Source organism: Peromyscus californicus, unplaced genomic scaffold, assembly GCF_007827085.1.
Source record: "Peromyscus californicus insignis strain IS unplaced genomic scaffold, ASM782708v3 Scaffold_14__1_contigs__length_90479793_seg_2, whole genome shotgun sequence".
In the NCBI taxonomy this organism is placed as follows: Eukaryota; Metazoa; Chordata; class Mammalia; order Rodentia; family Cricetidae; genus Peromyscus; species Peromyscus californicus.
The window spans coordinates 51,283,488-51,300,279 of NW_026294436.1; the positions used below are offsets into that span (position 1 = coordinate 51,283,488).

The 16,792-nt window shown below is 38.0% G+C and overlaps 1 protein-coding gene across 3 annotated transcripts in view; it reads right to left on the reverse strand.

The window, feature by feature from the left end:
- Pou2f1 (POU class 2 homeobox 1) overlaps positions 1-16,792 on the reverse strand; it is a 155,183-nt gene that overhangs the window by 61,762 nt on the left and 76,629 nt on the right. For all 3 annotated transcript variants that reach the window (XM_052737481.1, XM_052737483.1, XM_052737482.1), the window contains one exon: positions 15,761-15,826. In XM_052737481.1, the coding sequence (XP_052593441.1) occupies positions 15,761-15,826 (66 nt within the window). The remainder of the gene's footprint in view (positions 1-15,760; positions 15,827-16,792) is intronic.

Here is a 16,792-nt window from a genome sequence, read left to right on the forward strand (position 1 = left end):
CAAGTTCCTTATAAAGTACAAAGCATCAAATAGTACGAAGACTTATTTCTAGCATCCTGGGTACAGAAGACTACTTCTAATAGAATCAGCATTTAATACTGTTTAATTGATATGCCTTTGCATCTTGAGGAGATGGGATAAAGGTATATGGTAGTTGTACTGTAAATATTTTAATCCATAAAAATATTAGGATGTGTTGGCATCTACAAAACCTTATCTGGCTAAGAAGAGAATGCCTCTCCCAGGCTTAGTGAATACTTAGCATTAAATTGATTCAAACTAATCAACTCTAGAGTGTTCATCCTGTCCTGCCTTGCATTTCCTATCGAAAATCCAATGAAGGTGGTCATCTAAAGTTTTCCCTCCCTTCCGTTTTTTTTTTTAATTTTTTTTATTTTTTTATACTTCTGACTCCTTTTTTCTAGGAGTGTCATGTGTGTCTCCTGCCTCTAGGACCTGTGAGTATAATCAACTTTGCTTTTCTGAGTCTTCACTTTTTTTTTTGTATCTATAACTGACTGACCATCAATACAAGAATAGAAGACATTTAGACAACCACTCAACTATATACAGAAATGCAAGATGCAAAGGCAGATAATTTCTTTAATAGGATAGCTATGACATTGTGAGATGAGTAGAAGAAAGGTATTACAGAGAAACCATTCTTGTTGAACTACACTACAAAGAAAGGTGATCGGATATACACATACAGCCCAACTGAATTTGAGTATGAGATGTTATGAGAAGACAGTGATGCTCAGAGGCAAAACCAGGTAATACTTGGTTTACATGCTTGGGAGAATTGGAACACTGGGAAAAAGAACCAGGAGTTTATTCACTGAGTTCTTGGCCAATGAATCATGTAAGATGATTATTATTAAATACATGAAGGTCATGATCGTTATTAAACACATGAAGGTCTAGAGATGCTGAAACAAACACCAAAGTAGTCTGGAATGCCTCAAGAAATGACAGGCCAGGGTCAAAGATTCTGTAGAATATTATTACCAAGCTGAGTCTTTGTAGCCTTGCAGCCAAAGCTATCTAATAACGCATACAGAGAAAAACAGGTTGAAGACAAACAGGCAATTAGAAAGCAAGGAGGTAGGGAATCCTTATCCTAGTGTCTCCAAGAGCTAAGGGAAGGATAGGGTAGTTTAATCTGTCAAATGCTACAGAAAGAGATCAAAGCACTGAGAAACAAATACATCTGAAGAAAATACAAGACTGATAAAAGTAGGACCAGTACTTAATGAAACTGGGAAAACAACACACAGCAGAAAAATATCAGCTTGATTCTTTCAAAGGAATCATACAAATATTAAGTTTCTGGGCCGGGTGGTGGTGGCGGTGGCGGCGGCGGCGGCGGCGGCGGCGGCGGCGGCGGCGGCGGCGGCGGCGGCGGCGGCGCACGCCTTTAATCCCAGCACTTGGGAGGCAGAGTCAGGCCGATGTCTGTGAGTTCAAGGCCAGCAGCCTGGGCTACAGAGTGAGTTCCAGGAAAGGTGCAAAGCTACACAGAGAAACCCTGTCTTGAAAAACCAAAAAGGAAAAAAAACAAACATAAGTTTCTGGCAAGATGAAGCAAGAGAACTGAGAGGAAGCAAGCAAACCATTTAAGGACCGCAGAAAAGATGTCACCACTGCTACATTTGCTCTGCAGGCCTAAAGACCCGAGTTTGGCTCCCCAGAAGCCACCTAAAAACCAGACATAGTAGCACATGTCTGTAACCCTGATAGAAGGAGGAGGCACAGCAAGAATCCTTGGAAGCTTGTAGGCCAGCTATCATGATATGACCACGGTTGAACAAGAGACCCCTTCTCCAACATGGTTGGAGCTAGCGACTGTCACCTGAGGCTGCCCTCTGACTCCACACATGTATGCATACACAGATAATAACAACAGGACTTCATAAACTACTTCACATTAATAAAATTTAAACTCAGAAATGGATAACTCTCCAGAAAACAGAATTAATCAAGACTGACTCTAGAAGAAATAGAAAATGTAAGAGTCTCACAACATTTAAAGAAACTGAATTAGTAGGTAAACAAACAAACAAAAAACTGCCCCAAAGAGAACACAATGCCTAGATAACTTTACCAAGGAATGGTTCCAAAAATTCAATGAATAATTAACACATTTTCCCAGAGAACAGTAACAACAAAACAAAACATGAAAACACATCCCATCTCATTTACTGAAGTCAGCGTAACCTAGATACCATAACCTGGCAAAGATAAGTATAAAAAAGAAAATACATGCCAGTTTCATTCATAAACATAGTCACCCGGAGAAAATACAGACAGAAAAAGAAAAAATACTTGAGAATCTAGAACAAAGGCTGTGACAGAGATGAGCCCAAGTACAGCACCAGGTACAGGGCACAGGCCCAGCTGAGGGATACGTGGATTTCTGTGAAGTTAAGATCCTTGTCTCTCCAGTTCTCGCTTCAGAGCCAGCAAGGAAGGACCAACAATGTACAAAAGTTTCCTCCCCATATCAGCAGACCACAGCACTAACCTCTGCACTGCATTTCAGCATCTTATTGTTTTCAGTTGCTTGACCACTTTGCCTCTTGTTCCTCTTGCTTTGAATACAGAAGCAATACATCTATATCTCTCTTGACTACAAAACTACGTTTTGTACTTCTCTAAAATTCGGTGGGCAGCAGGAGAAATAAAACCGAGCCAACAAACACACAATACAGATGAATCTCCAGCCTGCATGCCTGGTTAAGAAGAGAGACTCCAAGGCTACAGTTCAGTGCTTTTATTTATATGACATTTAGAAACAGGCAAAACTGAAAAGGGCCATTAAAAAAATAAGTGATTGACCTTGCTTTATAAATAAGAGGAAAATACATAGAAATATTTCCACTATATAACTACATAGTAACTAAATTCAGACTGTGATTAAGTCTTTCTACCCCTCTGCCTCACATTCTCTCCCAGATGTTCTGTTATCCTATTACCAAGGAATCCAATGCATATTTGCAAAAATACTACCTAAGTCATTAACCAATAACTGGAGCAAACTGGGGCCATTACGAGACATAAGGTGTCAGAAATGGGGGCCTTTTGAGTCTATATCAGAGGTTATCCCATTTACACTAACTACTTCTTGAGGGTTTATTTACTTTTTATTTACTGTGTATGAGTATACGGACATATGCATGCATGGATATATATCTACCCCATACATGCAGTACCCACAGAGGCCAGCAAAGGGAGTTGGATCACATAAATGAACACAACCCTAGAGTTTGATAGCCCTTAGCCTGAGTTCTAGGAGGGAATCCAACTTCTGGGGCAACCCAGCTGCCAGTCATTGCTGTAGAATCCCCAAACTCTGAAGCTCCAGAGGTTTGATACCCACAACTGCATGCTTACAACAAGTGATTACTACCTAGGTCTTCAAAGTAAAATGGCAAGTCCACCACCTACTGCTGTGGCTTCCCACACTACCAAACCAATTGGGAGATACTTCAAAACAGAGCAGTACTCACCTCTGGGGCTAAGAATTGCAAAGTTTCTAGAAGGTAGTAGAACCCACCCAGTCTACAGATTACAGAGCTAAGTATAGACCACATGGGCCACTGGTATGAAAGAAGGGAAACCAGTAAAAAGAAAACAATTCTTATCAGATACTGTCCAGCTTGGGAGCAGCACCAGTATAAGTCACACAAAAGACAAGGACAAAGTTCACCTGACCCTCTCCCCATATATGAAACTGGCTATCTTCAATTTCAGAGGACCCAGTACCCTCATCTCTTTCCCTCTGTACTTCCTTTTTTTCTTTTTACTATATTCTTACCAATAGTTTTGCACCATCAATTCTAAATGCTTTATTTTATATTTCATCTCATGTACTCTTCTAATACTCTTTGTATAGTTTCTTTCACTGCTGGGCAATGATTTTTCTTTCCTCAATTCCTTTCTTCCCTTGTCCCATGTTTCCATTTTGCCCTCTTAATATACTTTCAGTGGCATTTTTATCTTACCTTACTTTGGGGATTTTTGTTAGTATTGTTCATTTCTCATCTTTTCTGATTTTCCTGCCCATAACATTCTTCTCCACTCCTCTTTTTTCTTATTTAACTTTTTCTCTATTCTACCTTCACCCCTTTCCTTGGCTCCTTCCTCATTTTACTCATTTGTATTTCCATATTATACTAAATAATTTTTAGAAAATTCTAAGTTAGTTTTCTATCATTTAGTTTATGCTCATTGGTTATAGATGGGTGGGCATTAACTGAGCTTTAAGTGTATTTCTGTCTCTCGGTACAGTCTGATGTTGCTATTTTAAGGTTTTTTGGTTTTTTCCCACTGAATGATATTGGGCTACACAATAAGACTCCAAAATATAACCGGAAGAGATGTCCAAGACAATAGATACACAAATCACAACCCAGAAACACACAAACTAGGAAAAAGCAAGGTACTATTACTTCTCTAAAAGATCGTAACTCAATACCAAATTCCAAGATACTGAAATAAGCACAGTTTCAAAAGTTCACTAGTAAAAATGATCAATGACTTTGAGGAGGACACAATCACACAAATTCTGTCCAGTCTTTGGAGAGTTGGCAGCATAGAGGAAAAACTCAGAAAAACAGATGAGAAACTGAGCAGTACGGGAGAAAACATTAGCAGTATGCGAGAAAAAGTAAGCAACATGGGAACATTTTCAGCAAAGACATTGAGACGCTGAGAAAACAGAAAAAAATGATCAGAAGTGAAAAACCCAATGAACCAAATACAAAAACAGTGGAAAATATTACCAGTAGACTTAAGCAAGCAGAAGAAAGATTAGGAATGGAGGAGAAGACTGAAGAAACACTATATATTTGAACATCAATGTGGCGTGCACATGCGTGGGTTAGCGGTGGGCATAATAACCACATCCAACAACCCTGGGAAACTAGTAAGAGACCAAGCCTAGAGGAAGGAACTGAGAATAAAAACTAAAGGCAGAGAACCTCATCTATAAAATTACAGCAGAAAATTCCTCAAATCAAGAGAAGTAGGCATTCAAATGTAAAAGACATTTAGAACCTGAAATAGAAATGGAGAGAGAAATATCACAACACAACGGATTATAGTCAAATGCCTAAAATACAAAGCAAACAGTGTTTAAAATTAAAGGGGAAAATGCCAACTTACCTACAAAGACAAAGATATCAGAATAATATCTGGTATCTTGAAAGCAACCAAAAAGCCAGGGAAGGATGTAGTGGCATACTTCAACTCTTTAAAAGTCAATTAACTGCCAGCCAAGACTACTATACAGCACAAAGCTATTCTTTAAGATGCGCAAAAATATAAGGGTATTTCAGAATAAGCACAAACTAAGGCAGTTATGTCAATCAAGCCAGCACTGTAGAAAACACTTAAAGGAATGTTATACACAGAGAAGGAAAAAAGATACATAGTAAACCAGAAAACCTCTACTAGCAGGGCAGAAAGAAAACAACAAATAATTCAACCAACCATAAAAACAACCAACAAAATTAGTAAACCTTTCTCAGTATCAACTTACATGTAAATGGTCCCAACTCACTGACAGACTGGCTGACCGGATTACAAAACTAGATCAGACTAACTGTTGTTGCTAAGAAACATATCAGTTATATATAGACTGAGAGTTACAGTATGGAAGTCAACTAATCAAGTTAATAAAAGTAAACAATAAGCTTTGGTAGAAGCTACTCTGAAATATGATAAAGTGGCCTCGCGGCAGTGGCACATGCCTTTAATCCCAGCACTGAGGAGGCAGAGCCAGGTGGGTCTCTGTAAGTTCAAGGCCAGCCTGGTCTACAGAGCGAGATCCAGGACAGGCACCAAAACTGCACAGAGAAACCCTGTCTCGAAAAACCAAAAGAGAGAGAGAGAGAGAGAGAGAGAGAGAGAGAGAGAGAGAGAGAGAGAGGATAAAGTGGACTTCAAACCAGAATTACAAAAAAAGCTACTACCTGCTAGCTAAAGGAACATTCCATCAAGAAGACCCAACTGTAAACATATATGCATCAAATATAGAAGCTCCCAAATGTATCAAATAAACACTAATGGGTATAAAAGGTCTGACAGACCCTGACAAAACAAACATGGGTGACTTTAATACTCAATTCTCATCTTTAAATAGGTCGTCTAATTTAAAAAGTAAAAAAAAAAACTTTATACTTAAACTGCATGATAAAGCAAATAGTCTTAACAGATATGTACATAATATTCCTTCCTTAGGCCACAAAGTAAGCCTTAACAAATAAAAAAGGAACTAAAGTAATTTCTTGTGTCTTATCCAATCAAACTGAAATAAAACAAACAATAGCAAGAAAAACTATGGAAACTACACAAGTACTACACATGAAAACTAAACAATAAATTGCCTTTCTGGTTTGTTTTTGAGATAAGGTCTCTTGTAGGTCAGGTTGGCCTCAAACTTGCTGAATAGCTGAGGATGGCCTTGAACTCCTGCTCTTCCAGCCTCCACTTCTGAAGGTTGGGATTATAGGCACGAACCATGACATCTACAATGCACTTTTTCTTGAGTGTATGTAGGGTCACTGAATCAATCAGGGAGGAAATTTAAAATTCCTCAACCAAATGAAAATGAAGGCATGGCTTACACCACCTTTGTAGTGGCCAGTAACTATCACTATCCATGACTAAATGACCCTACCAAGCATGTCAGTGTGTGACCAAGGACTGAATTCTTAATTGCATGTAATTTAAATTTAAATATCAGCTGTAGCTACTGGACACCAGGAAGTGGTATGGGGCTCCTATTCATCTACTAACCCTTTCAATGGTGAAGCAGGGTTCTGTGATTATCTTTCTTTCAGCTTATTTCATTCACTCTCTTTCTCAAAGAATTCCTTGTGTAGGACCTTCGTGCCCAGGATTCTTTCTTTCCTCAGAAACTTACTGCTCTCCTTAGCTGCTTGTACCTTCCCCTTCAAATACTACAAGACATCCTGAATGTAACATTTTCAGAGCTGAAATCCATCCCTTTATCTTCTACTTCTCTTCTGGGCAGTCCCTACTCTAAGAACAGCATCACATCCCCAGGCCCACACCAACACAAGCTCTTTTCAGATTCTAGTCTTCCTTTCTTATTTTACTCCCTCGCAATCTTCTCACTCCACCAGCAATGGCTCATTAAATTTGACTCCCAATTTCTGCTGCCAATACTCTAGGCCAGGCTGCTGTATAATGGATTTAATTGAAAGAGCAGTGGAGTATAGCTTTTTGCTTCAAGCAAGATGTAAAGTATAACATGGTTGGAAATTTCTTTTATATATAAAAAATTTTTTTATTCCTGTTGGGGAAAAATTGTGAAAAATGACATGAAGCTAAGCTACCCTTTAAGGGAGAAGGAGAAAGTTACAGACAATCTCTGATGATTTGTGCCCACAAATCTTCTCATTAGTGTTCCATATTTTAATTAGTAATGACTAAAATGGAGATGACTGCTAAAATTTTAAGTATGTTACTTGCGTATCTCATCACTTGTGTACCTTTGGCAAAAGGATGAGTTGCTTTCTCAATCATTTACTATAAAAGTACAATTAAAATTCAGTGCCATTATTATTATTTGTTTGTTTATTTGGACACAGGATCTCTTTTAGCTCTGGCTGTCTTGGAACTGGCTGTGCAGACCAGCCTGGCTTCAAACTCAAAGCTCCGCCTGCCTCTGCCTCCCAAGTGCTGGGATTAAAGGTGTGCGCCTCCACACCAGTGCTGCCATTCTTCAGGGTTCAGTAATTAGAGCTCCTTTGCTTCTTTCTACAGGTGCACGTGGATAGAACCAAGGCAAATTTCTCAATATGTAATAGAAACAGCGTGTTCTGAATGATACCTATCAATTCAGCACTAGAGGAAGGACTATCTTTCTCTCACAAGTATTTGATGTCTGGCATTAGAAGAAAAGAACAGCATAATAATCTATGTTTAACTCTGCTCCCAAGACTCTCTGGAAGCTCTTCAGCCACTTTCAGTAACCCACAGAGCAGTGTGGTTCTCAACCTTCCTAATGCTGTGACCTTTAATACAGTTCCCCACGTTGTGGTGACCCCCAACCATAAATTATTTTCATTGATGCTTCATAACTGTAATTTTGCTACTGTTATGAATCATAATATAAATATTTTTGGAGATAGAGGTTTGCCAAAGGGGTTATGACCCACAGGTTGAGAACTGTTGTCATAAAATTTCTTATTATTTAAAACTTTACTATGAAAGCACTCCAATAAATACTAGTGTTGGAATTTCTACTTTGGGACTTGTAAGCACCACGCCTGCCAATGAAGAATGTAGTTCACACAGTAAAATGTGCAATAAACACTATGCTAATATTAAAAATGATAAAAGAGAAAATATTAAAAATAATCCCTACATAAAATCTAAGTTCAAAGAGAAGATAGTCCTGAATCTGAAATCTGTAATGACACTGGTTTGGTTTGTTGAGAATTTCATCTAGAAATGTTTAAAAGATGCAGGCCGAAAGGCATCAAGTTCTTAAATTACGAAAGAAAAACAACTATATCACTAATGTCCCAGTCTTTCAGGACCTTTTCTTTATGTTAGAGAAAATGATGTCTGGTTATTCTTTGTGAACACAATATCGTAATACTAGCAATTGTATAGCAATTTCCTCTGAGTTGACACATTCCATCCTTCAGGGAAGCATGTTAGGACTCAGGTATTAAACAACCCAGAAGCTTCAAGAAGTCCCTGAAACTGACCCAGATGCACTTGGCTCTTCCCTCTCCGGGTTTATATAAGCAGTAAACACTGCCAAAAGACACTCAGACAAGCTATGCTGCTGAAGAAACGCTCTCCAAACTGTCCAGCTGCCGACAAATTGTTGTAGGGAACGCTAGGCTTCCAGCGTTCCTAAGTCTCACGTACGTTGTGGTGGGCTTTAGTGATACAGCTGTCTCTGAGTCACTTCTGCTCCAGTAACTAACTCCTCACCCATAGTCCTGTAATTCAAACTCACTGCCTCACCAAGTTGGACATGATATTATCTTTACTTCGGTCTGTTGCTAGTTCCCTATCTGGGTTAAGTAGGTCTTTTTTTCTTATCTCCCTAGGGATAGGGTCACATAGCCACTAGCTACATCACTATAAATAGTACAGAATGAAGAAATCACTAGTTATCAGGAACTGCTTACAACAAAATTTTTGGGGTGATAGTTCATAAATGTACACTGGCTTACATAACTAAACCACTTTGGCTTTTTCATTTAATAAAAAGATCTTGATATTGTCATAGGAGAGGTCATTTGTATGAAAATAATTAGTGAAAAAGGACAGGATTCAGGGTTGGGGAGACCACTCAGTGAGTAAGAGCACCTGCTCTACAAGGACCGGAGTTTGAATTCTCAGCCATCTTGAAAAAAGCCATGTGCGTGGACTTGAAACCCTGTCACTAAGGGTGGACACAGGTAGAGCAGGAGTTGGCCAGACACCCTAGCCACACAAGCTTCCAGTTCAGTGAGCTGCACTTCTCACTGCACAAAGAGGAAAGCAACAGAGGAAGAAACTTAACATCCTGCTCTGTCTGTCCTTTACATGGACACATATGGGAACCCGACCTGCATACTCATGTGCAAGCACACATGTACACACGCACATACACACAGGTGAATAAAGGAGTTCTGGATCAATTCCAATGAAAAAGAGAGTTAACTGGCTACAAAGACAATGAATGAACACAGCAAGTTGCTTTACATATTCTAGTAAGACAATGGTAATGATGACTGAATTAAAGTCTATAAAAACGGAATTCTATAATTCTGAGAATGACTAAGGGAAAAAGGATCTGGAAATCATATAACATACTTTAAATTTTTTTTAAAAGGAATCAGAGGTACTTGGGACAACTTTCTTTCGCCTCATCTTAGATTTTACTGTTTCTTCATGCTGACTATAAACTGCCAACCATTATTACATTAAAATGCAACCTTCAGCCGGGCGGTGGTGGCACACGCCTTTAATCCCAGCACTCGGGAGGCAGAGCCAGGCGGATCTCTGTGAGTTCGAGGCCAGCCTGGGCTACCAAGTGAGTTCCAGGAGAGGCGCAAAGCTACACAGAGAAACCCTGTCTCGAAAAACAAAAAAAAAAAAAAAAAAAATGCAACCTTCAATGGGCAGCATAAACTCTACCTCCTCTGTCTTCCATAACTATTCCTTCCAACTAGAAATAAAATTTTCATACACTGAATTCTCATGAGTCACTTACTTCTTAATGAATGTTCTCATATTTTAAATGTATTTTTCTGTAAGATGAACTTGATATCAAACTCACTATTTGACTCCACTTCAGTGACCTCCCTAGGTGCAGTAGTAGCTAGAGCACTGGAGACAAAATGCAGTTTTCCTTTCTTCTTTCCAACTTCATTTGCAAAGTCAACCTTTTGTTCTATATACTTATCTTACCCTCTATCATTTCTCTTTCTTGTTTTTTATTTTTCATGTGCCTGGTGTGTATGCATGTTTTTGTATGTGCATGGGTGTATGTCTGCGTGATGTTGATGTTGGGAATACACCTGATCACTCTTCCATCTTATTCACTGAGTAAAAGTCTTTGAATCAAGCACAGTGCTAAAAGACAAATGGCTTATCTTACTGGCCAGCTTGCTTTGAGGATCCTCCCCTCCCCACTTCTACCTTCCAAGGCTTGAATTACAGGCAGGCCACTATACCCATCTAATATTTACATGGGTTTCCTGGGATCCGAACTCTGGTCCCCAATCCACTTGTTTTAATTTGTACACTTTCTCCCTCAATGGTGGTTCTTTTTACCTGGCCTATAAGCATATTTAAAAATCGTCAAAGAAATACTTAACCAACAGAGCAAACAGATAGCCTACAGAATGGCAGAGAATTATTACCAATTACACTTCAAACAAAGGGCTAATATCTACAATTTACAAAGAAGTACATAAAAGTTAAACACCAAGGAACTACAAAAGTCAATCAGCAAATGGGTAAATGAACTGAATAGACACTTCTTAAAGAAAGAAACACAAAACTGGGCGGTAGTGGTACACACCTTTAATCCCAGCACTGGGAGGCAGAGTCAGGCGGATCTCTGTGAGTTCCAGGTCAGCCTGGTCTACAGAGCGAGATCCAGAACAGGTACCAAAACTACACAGAGAAACCCTGTCTCGAAAAACTAAAAAACAAACAAACAAACAAACAACAACAAAACACACACACACACACAAAGAGAGAGAGAGAGAGAGAAAGGGAAGGAAGGAAGGAAGGAAGGAAGGAAGGAAGGAAGGAAGGAAGGAAGGAAGGAAGGAAGGAAGAAAGAAAGAAAGAAAGAAAGAAAGAAAGAAAGAAAGAAAAGAAAGAAAGAAGACACAAACGGCCAATAACTATTTTTAAACTGTTTAATGTCCCTAGCCATCAGGGAAATGAAAATTTAAACTACCATCTTACCCCAGTGAGAATGGCTATCATCAATAAATCTGACAAATATTGGAGAGGATGTGGTGAGAAAGGGTTATTGGTGGAGGAGACCCAAATTAGTACAGCCATTGTGGAAATCAGCTTGGAAATTTCTCAAATAATTAAAAATAGAACTACTATATAATCCTGCTATTTCATTCCTGGCCACATACCCAGAACTCCACACCCTTTCATAGAGATATTTGCAACCCCCATGTTTACTGCTGATTTATTCACTAGAGCAAAGAATTGGAATCAACCTAGTTGTCAACAGATGAACGGCTAAAGAAAATTTGAATTATAAAATGAAATACTATTCAGTTCTAAAGAAAAATGTAATTACAAAATTTGCAGGAAAATGGGTGGGCTTTGAATGTATTATAAAATGAGGTCACATAATCTCAGAAAGAAAAAAAATCATCATTCCCCTAATATGTGGAATCCAGCCAGTAATATGCAAATGAATGTATATGTGGGTACAGTATAACATGTAGAAAAGAGAAGAAGGGCTCTCAGGGGATAAGGAAGGACTGAGTGGAGGTAATGGATACAAGTTATGAAAAGGGATACAAAGCTAACTGCTTTCTAGTTCTAACTCTGACATGGATTTTTTTTGGTTTTGGTAGTGGATACTGCACAAAAATATCTTTGATACTGAAGTATAAAATCCAATGTGAAACTTCATAGTTTCCATTCTGAATGGATGGATAATCTAATTGTATAGAAGTTCACTGAGTTGTAGTCTTTTGAGTCAGGTTAACTTCGGTGTATGGTGTTTATTACTTTGCAACTTATTTTTTTAATAATAAAGTTGAAAATTTCTTTATTTATTCATTTGTTTATTTATTTTTGAGGCAGGGTCTCTCTATGTAGCCCTGGCTGTTCTGGAACTCACTATGTAGATCAGGCTGGCCTTGAATTCACACAGACCTGCCTGCCTCTGCCTCCCAAGTACTGGGACTAAGGGCGTGCACTATGACATTCTGCATAAACAAATAATTAAGCAAACAAACAAAAAACCAAAACAGAAAGAAATACCATTATGTATTAACATTATGTTGCTTCTCTATGCTTGATGGAGATAACTCACCATTATCTATCCAGAATCAGTTTTCTGTCTGCCTCGGCTAAGCCTCTGAAGACTGAGAGTCGCATCTGTTTATACTGTATCTAATAACACCAACTATAACATTTTACATATAAAACAGGCAAACCTGAACAAATCCAAACCACAGATTTTCTGTGAACATATGAAGCTTATTTATTTAAAATGTTGTCAGATATGCCTGAACTTTACACCTCTCATTACCCTTAAAACCTTTAATTCAAAATTATTATAGCTGTGAACATTTCAGGAAATAGCGATCAACACAAATTTCCTGAATCTATAAAGTGTCAGACTTTGGTTTTATATAATATTCCAGGTTATTTTCTTTAAAATGTGAAATTCCCCCCTCAAACTACAAAAAAAATCATAATTACTAAACCAGTGAAAAAGAGAAAACAGTGTGTAGGTTCATTATATTTTAAAATGAAGACTGATACACAGGCACAAAATCATCCACATAAGCTATTATTTTCTTTCCTTATCAACATGGCATAAATGCTGCCCGCCTTTGCCTTTTTCTTTCTTTGAGGCAAGGTCTTGTTGCGTAGCCTAGACTGGGCTCCAACTCATGGCAATCCTCTCGCCTGGTTTTCCAACTGCTGGGTTTATAGGTATGACCCATCACACTCCACTTTTAAAAAAAAAAAAACAAACTGTAATTATATTTTTAATGTACCAAACAAGATAATCTAATATATAAAAGAGAACTCGAATATATGTCTGTATTTCTAAACTAACAAATTTACACCAGCAGCGAGTGCTAAGAACATAGCAGCAGACCTTAATTAACATTGAGAAATTGAGGAAGTGTGCAATTCTGAAGTGAATGTAAGGGTCCAAAAAATGGAAGCAATCTGTGTCTATGAAAGTAGTGCAGATTGCAGTAGGTAAACAGGAAGTGAGCTGCTATGCTTCACAGGGTGGTAGCCAGCTCTATTTGATCTAGCTAGATGTTACTGTATTAGCAGGGATCTTACAGAAGAGCAATTACTTTTCTTTCTTTGGAAAGAGACTAATAACCACCACTACTAGTGATGGAAAAGCAAAGAGGTCTAGGAAAGTGTGTTACTGGCCTTTAAAAGTATCTTTCGGGAGTGTGTCACACTCCTTTGATCCCAGTACTCTTGAGGCAGGGCACCAGGATCACTGGGAGGTTCAAGGCCAGCCTGGTTTTTTACATAAAGTGTTCCAGGCCAGCTAGGAGATATAAGCTACATAAGACATTGTTTCTACAAAAATAAATAAACAACACCAAAACATGAAAAAGTAACATGTGAATTGATTATTTTCAGCTCTAGGAAAAGAAGTCTGTTACACATTCCATATTGTCACAAGGCAAGAAATTCACAAATTGTTCAACAAGTGCTCAAGCCAGAATTTATCTTAAATAGTTCTATAAATGACTTTAGGTTTGAACATAAACAATGTGTTACTTAAAATTTTCAATTTTATGTATTATAGTTGATGAGAAAAATCCTAAACTTGCCTTTATTTCCTCTCTGGTTTTATATTTCAACTTCCTATTCCTTGAAATAATATCTACCTGGCATAAGAATTTAATTGGAATCAGGTAATATGCACAGCAATAAAGATTTTAAAAAGCACAACAAAGGTCGTAAATAAATAGATAGGAATTGTGGTATTAAAAGTAAATTTAGAGATTCCCAGGGGTCTGACATAGTGGATCTTTTCAGCATTCTGTAATCATTCTGAGCTTATTTCTCATCCCTTAGAGAAATCTGGAAGTTATTCTTTAGGTATAGGAGTTTTACCCACATTTCTCTTGCCTCTTCATAGGTCTGACTGCCTACTTACTCTCCACAAACAAGTCCCACTCCTTTGGCAATGACACTCACATCAGCATAAGTTAGTGCTACAAGATAAAGGAGGAAGGGGCCCAAACTGGGAACCGAAACAAGGAGGCTGGGTGGTAACTTGGCCAGAAAGCGATGCTGCTCTTCCTCGTCTTGGGCAGTCTATTTGGCTAGCCTCAACAAGAGAAGCGGGAGCATATTAAATATGACAAAGACAACATGAAAACCCCAGCTCAGTCTCCCATAGAGAAGTACCTATTTTTCAGAGGTGAAGAGGTTAACAAACCACTCCAAGTACAGGGCAGTTTACAATGAGACAGGTGCAGACACAAGACTTCTTTTGGGTCAATCCAGTCTCCTACTGTAACAAAAAGGTTCTATCTATGATTGGAAGCAGTGGAAACAAAGTTTCCAGAGTGACTGTCATTCTTACCACCTCCTGGAGTAGTTAGGCATATTTTGAAATAATAGAGGAAACCCTCTCTCTTACGTGAAAAACCTATTTTACTTTACCAACAATGACTTTCTACAACTCCTTGCCCACAATTCCCTTAATGTTTCAATACTTTTACATTTTGCCTCTACCAGAAACTGGGGAATCCTTGTATCATATCTGTCAGATGACAGAGTTATATTGTCAAATGTCCTATGAGCTGATAGACTTACAAGGATGGGCTGAGGAGACAAGTTGTACTTTTTTTTTTTTTTTAAATAAATTTACCTTTCTTTCAAAGGGCTTTCAGTTTTTTCATTTATATGATACTTAGTTTTCTCCTGATAAAAAGTTTGATCAAGAATAAATTTTATTAAAATGAAAGGATGTATTAGATGTGTCTATAACTCTTCACTGACACCATTGTAACTTTAGTATAATTTATTTATACCAAATACATGGTGGATAGCATCTACTATTCTGATTATAGCTATAACCAAGACTTAACAGAATAGCTTCTGGCTCATATGATGCTGTAACATTTGACATATATTCTCACTCAATACTCATGATGACCCTTAAATATCCCTACTGAATAAATTAAGTCTCAAAAAGACGGAGGAAGTTGTCTAAAGCCACACAGTTATTAAGTGTCAAATCCATAATCCAGACCTAGGTCTACCTGTCCCAAAGGACCATTCCCATAAATACTCTGTAGTTTCTGATGGATGGAATCAGGTAAGTGAAGCACTCCTCAGAGGAGTTAGATAATGTTAAACAAACAGAATCCCAGTCCCTACAAGTACTAAGTCCTACTGTACAAGCAAGGACACACATGTCTCTGTATCTGTCAAGTATGTATCCAGGTTAAGTGTACAATCCCTTGTGTTAGCTCTCGGAGAGCTAATGTAAAAGATGGATAAGAAAATGCTTCCTTACCAGTGCTGCCATCTCCACTCTCCATAGATGACTTATTGGTTTCTGACGGATTGTTCATTCTTGAATCTACAATAAGCCAGAGGTGGAGAAGGTAGTTAAAACAGGTAGTGGTGAAGATGAAGCTAGCTCAGGAGCCAAAAGCAGAGCAAAAGCCAGGGTTGACCAACATTACCATGGTTCACTTCGAGAAGCCCATGCACAGCGGACGGCAGGCTACAACAACACAAACTGAGTAAAAGGTTACCTCAAAGATAGTCAGGAGCTCCTGAATCATAAAGGAACCCATAAGTAAATTATCTAACAAATTTTAAGATTCTTTAAAGAGAGAAATCTAAGCTGAAAAAGATATTACAGTCAGACATGCTAAAAATAATTTATGACAGACAAATGTAATATACATTTAAAACAAACTGGGAAGTAGCAAACACCTAAAAAAAAAACTATTATTCCCATATGATTTTTTTCTAAAAGCAAAAATATTAATTATAACTAAAAGAAATTCACACTTAATCTAACAGATGAAACGAAACTTGTCTGAAACATCCATCTGACTTCCTTAACCAAACTAGAGTCAACATAGGGGTTTGCCAAATACATGCCTCATTAAAAGCAAGCGTAACAAATTGCAGCAGAAGGCATAACAGGAATCTCTATAGTTCTGTAAGAACTACAGAACCCAGTTACCCATGAATCTGCTAATTGGGGCTACTACTTCTTAGTGTGTTAAACTGTAGTTTCCACAGTGAAATGCTGTCAACCACTATTAGCAATTCCAGAAAACATGCAAGAAAGAAGACAGGAACACCTATGTCCTACTTGTTTTTCCAGAGGGTGAACAGAAAAAACAAAACAGACATTTTGCTCTATATTTACTACAGACTTAGAGTATCTGCCATGAAATAAGCTTAATGTCAAGTAAGTTCTACTTTTTCTCCCTCATTAAGAACCATTAACTAAGTTATTATTAGAGAATGAATCAAACTATACTATACTGTCTTTTTAAAGACATCTGCAGGATTTTTTTTTTTTTTT